At 41.4% G+C, this 9,703-nt stretch overlaps 1 protein-coding gene across 1 annotated transcript in view; it reads right to left on the bottom strand.

Annotated features, from left to right (window-relative positions):
* Positions 1 to 9,703, bottom strand: part of ARL3 (ADP ribosylation factor like GTPase 3) — a 38,972-nt gene that overhangs the window by 21,854 nt on the left and 7,415 nt on the right. Inside the window, exons 2-3 of the mRNA XM_037739559.1 lie at positions 8,070 to 8,213; positions 3,524 to 3,640 (exon numbers count right to left, since the gene is read on the bottom strand). Coding sequence (XP_037595487.1) covers positions 3,524 to 3,640; positions 8,070 to 8,213 — 261 coding nt within the window. The remainder of the gene's footprint in view (positions 1 to 3,523; positions 3,641 to 8,069; positions 8,214 to 9,703) is intronic.

Genomic DNA, 9,703 nt, shown 5'->3' with positions numbered 1-9,703 from the left:
TGGATGGAGTCTTGTTCTGTTGCCCAGGCTGGAGTGCAATGGTGAGATCTCAGTTCACTGCAACCTCTGCCTCCTGGGTTCAAGTGATACTTCTGCCTCAGCTTCCCGAGGGGCTAGGATTATAAGCATGCTCCACCATGCCTGGCTAATTTTTGTTTTTTTGTTGTTGTTTTTTGAGACAGAATTTTGCTCTTGTCACCCAGCCTAGAGTGCAGTGGCATGATCTTATGGCATGGCAACCTCTGCCTCCTCAGTTCAATAAATTCTCATGCCTCAGCCTCCCAAGTAGCTGGAATTATAGGTGCCAGTCACCACACCCAGCTAATTTTTGTATTTTTAGTAGAGACGGGGTTTCACCACATTGGCCAGGCTGGTCTTGAATTCCCAACCTCAGGTGATCTGCCTGCCTTGGCCTCCCAAAGTGCTGTGATTACAGGCATGAGCCACCGCACCTGGCCCCCAATTTTTGTATTTTTAGTAGAGACAGGGTTTCACCATGTTGGCCAGGCTGGTCTTGAACTCCTGACCTCAGGTAATCTGCCCGCCTTAGCCTCCCAAAGTGCTGGGATTACAGGTATGAGTCCTCCATGTCTTTTCATGACTTCATGCTCATGTCTCTTTATCACTGACAATATTCTATTACATGGGTGTACCACAGTTTGTTTATCTATTAACCCATTGAAGGGTATCTTGGTTGGTTCCAGGTTTTGGAAATTGGGACTAAAACTGCCATAAACATTCCTATGCAGGATTTTGTGTGGAGTATCAATTTCCAACTAACTGGGCAGATATCCTGGAGTACTGCTGGACTATATGCTAAGACTATGTTTAGCTTTGTAAGAAACTACTCTGTCTTCCAAAGTGGCTGTACCATTTTGCATTTCCACCAGCCATGAAGAGGAGTTCCTGTTGCTCTACATCTGTATCAGCAGTGTTTTAAAATTTTAGCCATTCTAGTATGTATTAATATGTAGTACTGGCCGGTCATGGTGGCTCATACCTGTAATCCCAGCACTTTGGGAGGCCGAGGTGGGTGGATCACGAGGTCAAGAGATCAAGACCATCCTGGCCAACATGGTGAAATCCCATCTCTACTAAAAATACAAAAATTAGCTGGGCATTTGGCATGCACCTGTAGTCCCAGCTACTCGGGAGGCTGAGGTGGAAGAATCACTTGAACCCGGGAGGCGGAGGTTGCAGTGAGCCGAGACTGTGCCACTGTGCTCCAGCCTAGCGGCAGAGCAAGACTCTGTCAAAAAAAAAAAAAAAATAGCAATGGAGATTTAGGAGGAATTGTCATTGAGGAGGAATAGCCATTGAGGAGGAAAACCAAGATAGAATGGTGTCTTGGAAGCCAAGAAAAGACAATGTTTCAAAGACAGCATGATCAATGTTAAATGGGCTGACAGGTCAAGTGAGGTAAGTACTGAAAATTGAACCCTACTTTTAGCAATGTGGAATTATCAGTGAGCCTGAATAAAAGGCTCAAGAGTAACTGGGAGGAGATAAAGGAAAGGGAGCACAGGAAACTCTTTTGAGGAGTTTTTCTATAAAGGGAGGCTGAGCAGAGTGGGACAGTATCTGGAGGGGATATATGGTCAGGAGGAGTTTTTTGGGGCTTATTTTTTTCTTTTTCTGTTTTTTTTTGAGACAGAGTCTCACACTCTCACCCAGGCTGTAGTGCAGTGGTGCGATCTCGGATCACTGCAATCTCTTGCCTCCTGCCTCAGCCTCCTGAGTAGCTGGGACTACAGGCACGCACCGCCACACGTAGCTAATTTTTTTGTATTTTTAGTAGAGTGGGGTTTCACCATGTTGACCAGGATGGTCTCGATCTCCTGACCTCGTGATCCACCTGCCTCAGCTTCCCAAAGTGCTGGGATTACAGGCGTGAGCCATCGCGCCTGGTCTATTTTTTTCTTTTTTAAGCAAGAGAAACTACAGGATATGTTCATATTGATAGGAATGATCCAGAAGAGAGAGACACTTAGGAAACAACAGCAGAGGGTGAAGCTGTTTGAGATACAAGATGATTTCTTTTTTTTTTTAATTTCTTTTGAGACAGAGCATCACTCTGTCTCCCAGGCTGGAGTGTGGTGTCCCGATCTTGATCTGGGCTCACTGTAAACTCCGCCTCCTGGGCTCAAGTGATCCTCTCACCTCAGCCTCCCAAAGTGCTGAGATTATAGCCATGAGCCACCACACCTAGTCTAGACGATTTTTAATAGTAATGAAGACATAGATGTGGCTTCTATTATTGCAGTTTATTGCCTATCATAATAATTGATGTAAACACAAACTTTTGATTAGAGGTTAGTAAAAATGACATGCAATTTTTCTTCCATCTAAGTTTATGAGCCTCCCTAGTTTTAGGGTATGATTATGAGAGTATGTGGCTGAGGTAGAGTGGGTGACAAGACCATTGGAGGAGGGAAGGTGAAGGAACCGAGAGGCTAGGGTTTTGTGGAAATCATGTATGTGGACAGTGAAATCTCCAAGAATTCTGAAACAGCAGTGGTCCTAAAGCAAGTGACAGTGAGCTGGGAGCTCTTGTCATTTGGCCTCCACCTGAATGAATGCTGCCTGAATTAGGGTATTCCCAATGCATGAGGCAGCTTCTCCTACTTCTGGATGATTGTAATTATAGGAAACTTCTTCCTTATTCTAAATTACATTCTATCACCTAATATTCCCCATCTTGCTCCTGGCTCAGCCCTCTAGAACTATTCAATCCCACTGACTTAAGATAATTCTTGAAGCAGTCTAGACAGTTCCAAATGTTCTCTTTTCTAGGAAGAACACTGTCAGGTCTCTCAACCATTCCTTATACATCATGGTTTCCAGTACTTTCACTATTTGGTTGGTCTCTTTGGGATACACTTGATTCACTGTCTTCCTAGGGGTGACAGTCAGTGGCATGATCTTCCAACTTCCCTTGTGCTATTCAAATCACTACGGCAATTAATAAACACTTTATTTTGCCAAGATGGATGTGGGTACAACATTGTTACTGAGCGACAGCAAAACATCTTTTTTTTTCTCTTTTTTTGAGACGTAGTCTTGCTCTGTCGCCCAGGCTGGGGTGCGGTGGCATGATCTTGGTTCACTGCAACCTCTGCCTCCCAGGTTCAAGCAATTCTCTGTCTCAGCCTCCCAAGTAGCAGGGATTACAGTTGCCCGCCACCATGCCCAGCTAATTTTTGTATTTTTGGTAGAGACGGGGGTTTCACCATCTTGGCCAGGCTGGTCTTCAACTCCTGACCTCATGATCCACCCACCTGGGCCTCCCAAAGTGTTTGGATTACAGGCGTGAGCCACCGTGCCTTGCCAAAACATTTTATACAAGTTATACAAAGACGTTGGTTTCTTCTTTATAATCTGCAGTCTTCTCCTATCCCTGCTAAATTCACAGTGATTAATGTTATGGTTGTGGAGTTACTGCCAAGAAAGAACATTACAGTGTCCATGTTTCTAACACATGGCAGAAAATACTATGAATTACTGTGTCAGAAGGAGTACTTACGAGAATATCAGTATTTTCAAAATAATTCCTCCAGTATGGTCTGATTTTCCTCTGTCCACCAATGTCCCATACATTCAGCTTAAAACCTTGTGATTGTACACTTTTGATGTTGAAACCCTGAAACAGGGGCAAAAACATCAAGTTTTATTAAACTGAGATCATAATTCTGACAAAGTTACATTTAATCGCTATGTTTTTTATTAATTCTAAATTACTCTGCTATATGTGATACTGGTAATGCTGAAAATGATTTTTTGTGACAAATAATAAAGAACCATCTTTATACGTGTTTATTTCATCCAGGTTGTGGAGTCAGTGTAAATAATGTCAGGCTAACATGATGTTTTTCTACAATGAACATATGTAGACATATAATCGCTGAGGATAACTCTAAATGAGAATAGATCTAATTAATCAACACACACCACATGCCTATGAATCTTCAGGATTGTAAAATTTAACAGGACATTTCATGTAACTAACAAAAAAACAAGCTGAATCTGAAGACTCAACAGAAAAGAACACAAGCTAAATTTAAAGAGGCAAAAGCTAAAAATCTAAGGGATTAGATTCTTCAAGAGCAACTCAAAATAAATTTCCTATTGGAACTAATCAGGAAAAAGAGAGCAGAACTGAGGATGCTATGGGGGAGGCTGGATTTGTAACTCCAATATCAGCCCAGTAGGGAGGTGGAGCCCTGGGTTACAGACACTGATGGAAACAAACAAGTGGTCACTTAAAATTGTGCTTTCATAGGCAACTCTGATGAACTTGAAAAGGAAGGTCTTTTTTTTTTCTTCTTTTGAGACACAGTCTGGTTCGGTTGCCCAGGCTGGAATGCAGCAGTGCAGTCTCAGCTCACTGCAACCTCCGCCTCCCAGGTTCTACTGCCTCAGTCTCCTGAATAGCTGGGATTATAGGCACCTGCCATCACACCTGGCTAATTTGTTGAATTTTTAGTAGAGATGGAGTTTCACCATGTTGGCCAGGCTGCTCTCGAACTCCTGACGTTGTGATCTGCCCCCTTCCCAAAGCGCTGGGATTATGGGTGCAAGCCACCACACCCGGCCAGAAGTCTTTATTTCCAAGACAGTTACTTGAGGTGAAACTTTGAGGAAGGTGAGCTAATCAGGGACAGGCAGAATTGCTGGCTGGTGGTTTAGTGTGAAAAGAAACAAATTAACAAGCACTTTGGGGTTCTGAGAGAATGTATTTCATAAAGAATTTTTTAAAAAGTCTTCTTGCAAAAGTTAATAGGGAAACCAGGATTTGAAAGACCCAATCAGCAGCTTGCTACCATAGAAGACATTTCATCCAGAATAACTGCAGTTAGATAGGTTTGGGGATGCCTCCACAAACATTTGTTTCATGTGGCAGCCTGTCAACACTGCTGCCTGGCACAGAAGGCGAAGGCACAGTGCAATAGGACAGGAACATTGCCACCCAGTTTCCACTGAGGATACACAGTCTCTGGAGGATAATGGGGGATGCTGCTGACTCTCGCTTCTCTAACATGCCAATGACTGAATACATTAGAAACTCAAGAATTTTAAAGGGAAATGGCTTCAGCTTATTTAAAAAAGCAGTTTCATTGTGACTCATTGGCAAAACTACTTTGGTGTATTTAAACATTCCACACTCAATGATATTAAATGTCAAACTCAGTAATACTGAATCCTTTCTGGAATAAAACAAAAAATAAATAACAGTAAAACAAATCTTGGAATTTCACCATATGTATCAATGGCCTTTAACGTCTATAAGTCATGAGACCCAACAAATCTAGGAATTTTTTATTCTGAGGAAATAATAATAACGAAAGGGCACAAACATGTAGAGATGTATACTACATACATATTTACATATACAATAACATAGAAAGATATTCATGATCTATTAAGTGAAAAAGATGAAACAAGCTCAGTGGCTCACACCTATAATCCCAGCATTTTGGGAGGCTGAGGCAGGAGGACAGCTTGAGCTCAGGAGTTCAAGGCCAGCCTGGGCAATGCAATGAGACCCCATCTCTACCCCAGGAAAAAAAAAATGAACTGGGTATGGTGGCACCTGCCTGTGGTCCTAGCCACTCAGGAGGCTGAGGCGGGAGGATTGCTTGAACCCAGGAATTTGAGGCTGCAGTGAGCTATGGATGGTGTCACTGCACTTCAGCCTGGCCAACAGAGTGAAACCCTGTCTCTAAAAATATATATATGAGATACAAACTAATATATCCTCTATGAGCCATTTTTATTTTTTATTTTAAATATACCCATCATATATATGCATAGAAAAAACTTGATACATTCCTAAATGTGAACAGTTGTTTGTCTGATTGGGCATTACAGGTCACTTCTAGTTTCTCAATTTTATTTATTTATACTTTCTAAATTTACTACAATGAGCATTTATTATTTTTTCTAATATGAAACAAAAACATAATAAAAGTTTGTTTCTAAAGAATATGAAATCTTGACACAATATAATATCAGAGTCACCTATAACACACTGAATAAAGCCTGAAGATTAGAGTTAGAACTTTGGGTTCTAACTTTGAGTTTATTTCTGTGTTTGCAGAGTGGAAATCTTCCTGTTAGTGTTCTTGAGAGATACAGTCTATCACTAATACAAACAATAATAACGACAACAAACCACAGGTGCACGCACACAAAAACTAGCACTTCTTTTTCTGGCAGAAATCTTGACACACTAATCTGTGTTTTTCAGCCCTTCTAGGCTAGACTACTGCAATTTGCTCCTCCTTGGGCTATACATTAAATTTGTTCAGAAGCTGTAAAATTGTTCATTTGGTAGCAGTTGAAATGACTTTTCCACAAAGAGTTGTGAATCAGTAAGACTCACAGCCCGTGAAGTATGCACACACACCAGCACAGCCATTCAAACCTGACACCAGGGTCTTATCATAGTACAGTGATGGAAAATGCTAAATAACTCTGGTTTTGCTAAAACCTCTAACCTTTAATGCTCAAACACTTTAAAGTGACTAAGACCAACAGGCTGTCCCTGTTGGCTCAGCCAAAGGTCAAGCATTCTCAGGATTTCCTACAGGGAATGAGGTCTAAGAAGCCCACTAGAGTTTTTCCAATCAGGACTCGTCTTTAATCCTCCACACTGTGAGCACCGTCACTGCCTTATCCTTTATGCTTTGCTTGCTTGGCCTTTTCCGGAAACAGGAAGGTTGATGAGGCTGGATTTAAAAAGGCAGGTAATTGTTTTTTACTTAAAAAATTGATACATATTTGTATTTATTAAGTCTGAAAAGTATATGCTAAAATATTAACAATGTTTGTTTGTTCGCTTGTTTGTTTGAGACAGAATCCCGCCCTGTCACCCAGGCTGAAATGCAATGGGGCAATCTTGGCTCACTGCAACCTCCGCCTCTTGGATTCAAGTGATTCTCCTGCCTCAGTCTCCTGAGTAGCTGGGATTACAGGTACGCCCCACCACACCTGGCTAATTTTTGTATTTTTAGTAGAGACGGGGTTTTATCATGTTGGTCAGAATGGCCTTGAACTCCTGACCTCATGATCTGCCTGCCTTGGCCTCCCAAAGTGCTAGGATTATAGGCGTGAGCCACCATGCCCAGCCTTAACCATGATTTTTCTCAGAGTTTTCTCCTTTATACTTTCTCTGTGTTTTCTACATGCACTACTTTCATAATCGGAGAAGATAAAGCTGTTTTTAAAAAGAATAGGCTGGGTGTGGTGGCTCACGCCTGTAATTCCACCACTTTGGGAGTCGGAGGTGGGTGGATCATTGAGGTCAGGAGTTTGAGACCAGCCTAACCAACATGGTGAAACACTGTCTCTAAAAAAAATTTAAAAATTAGCTGGGTGTGGCGGCACACACCTGTAGTCCCAGCTACAGGGGAGGCTGAGGCCTGAGAACTGCTTGAATCTGGGAGGTGGAGGTTGCAGTGAGCCAAGATTTCGCTACTGCACTCTAGCCTATACAACAGAGTGAGACTCTGTGTCAAAAAATAAATAATTTATTAATTTTAAAAATTAAAGTAAAAATAAAAAGAATATAGGTAATCACTTGGATCTGTGGGATTTGATTGTCTATATATACACACACACATATATATGTATACATAAATTTTAAATTGTAACATAACATGTACCATTTTAACATTATAACATAAAACGTTCCATTTTAGCCATTTTAAAGTGTGCAGTTCCATGGCAAAATTAAATACATTCCCATTGTGTGCCGTTATCCACAAGACTATTTTCATCTTGCAAAACGGACTCTCTGTACCCGTTAAACAGTAACATCCCATTCCCCTCTCCCCAGCCCCAGTAACCACCATTCTGCATTCTGTCTCTATGAATCTGGCTACGCTAAATACCTTATGAGAATGGAATCTCTTACATAGTTTTGAAATCTGGTTATTTTTAGATTGTATACACTTTTCTCAGAGACAAAACTTGGAAGTGGACAAAACTGTGCTTCCTGTTTTGTCTTTCACATTGCTATTATCGTCTTCCTTGCATCACACGGCATCTGGAGCCAAGGCAGTGCTCACCTGTGTAGGTGTGATGTGGCTGATGTCTTCAGATGCAAGCTGCTTCAGAAGAGTGGTCTTGCCAGCATTATCCAAGCCCAGGAGAAGGATTCTCACCTCCTGGTCTGGTGCACTTTTCAACTTGCGCAAAATTGAGAGTAAGCCCTTGAACAACCATGAAGGAGACAGATTACTTTGGGGGCACTGACTTTGCTATTACTGGATATCAGAATAGCTTCTTGAAAGAAGTTCTTGGTTATGGAGCGCCAATGTTATTATTTTTCATTCGAATGCCACTTATTCCATTTGCTTCCTCTTTCCAAGTTTTGGTAGAAATCCTAAATTAAATCAGCAACTTAATAATAGCATGGCTTATTCCTGCTCCTCCTATTATTCCAGCTTAGCAGTCACCCCAAATCTCCTGGGAGTGTGAACTCTACCCCATCTGTGTTCCTAAAGCCCTTTATATATAGAGTAGGTAACTGATGTTTGTATTATTCTCCTTTACTGAAGTTTCTTGTGGTAAGGGCTACGCTTCTCCCATAATGGTTAGCACTTATTAAACAGACACTAGATAACACCTGTGGAATTAAATAGTATGACACACCCAAGTTAACACAAGATTTTTTCTTTTTTTTTGAGATGTAGTCTCACTCTGTTGCCCAGGCTGGAGTGCAGTGGCACGATCTTGGCTCACTACAACTTCCACCTCCCAGGTTCAAGCAATTCTCCTGCCTCAGCCTCTCCTGAGTAGCTGGGATTACAGGCATGTGCCACCATGCCCAGCTAATTTTTGTATTTTTAGTAGAGATCGGGTTTTACCTTGTTGGTCAGGCTGGTCTCAAACTCCTGACCTCATGATCCGCGCATCTCAGCCTCCCAAAGTGCTGGGATTACAGGCGTGAGCCACCACACCCGGCCACACAAGATTTTTAAGGCATTATACAAAAATATATAAAAAGGCTATATAAAATTAGAATTGGGTTCTCTGTTCATGATTTTATCTATTTCATCATTTTCCATTGCATGCCTGTATCAAAACATCTCATGTATCCTACAAATATATACATCAAGGAGCCATAAAAATTAAAAAGAAAAAATTAAAAAATTTGTTAAATCTATTTTAGCACAACTGTAAGACTTCTTCATTCAAAATGTTCTACCATCATTTTTCACAAGACCCTATAGGACAGGTGTATGATATAGATTATCTCTGTTTTTTAGATGAAAAATTTGGTACAATAGAGAAGTTAGGAAATCATAAAAGGCACCTATGAAGGAAAAAAAAAAACCCACCAAAATCAACCAAGGAATGTTTTACTGTTAATCTAATATTTCTGTTTCTTGTTTCATTATTATTATTTTTAGACAGAGCCTCGCTCTGTCACCCAGGCTGGAGTGCAGTGGTGTAATCTCGGCTCAACTGCAACCTGTCTCCCGGGTTTAAGCAATTGTCGTGCGTCAGCCTCCAGAGCAGCTGGGATTACAGGAGGGAGCCACTATGCCTGGCTAATTTTTATATTTTTGGTAGAGATGGGGTTTCGCCACATTGGCCAGCTGGTCTTAAACTCCTGGCCTCAAGTGATCCACCCACCTTGGCCTCCCAAAATGTTGAGATTACAGACATGAGCCACCTCTCCTGGCCATTATTTATT

Source organism: Cebus imitator, unplaced genomic scaffold, assembly GCF_001604975.1.
Source record: "Cebus imitator isolate Cc_AM_T3 unplaced genomic scaffold, Cebus_imitator-1.0 Scaffold71, whole genome shotgun sequence".
Taxonomy (NCBI): domain Eukaryota; kingdom Metazoa; phylum Chordata; class Mammalia; order Primates; family Cebidae; genus Cebus; species Cebus imitator.
The sequence above is the reverse complement of the archived record's forward strand: the minus strand, read 5'-3'. Positions and strand labels throughout refer to the sequence as shown.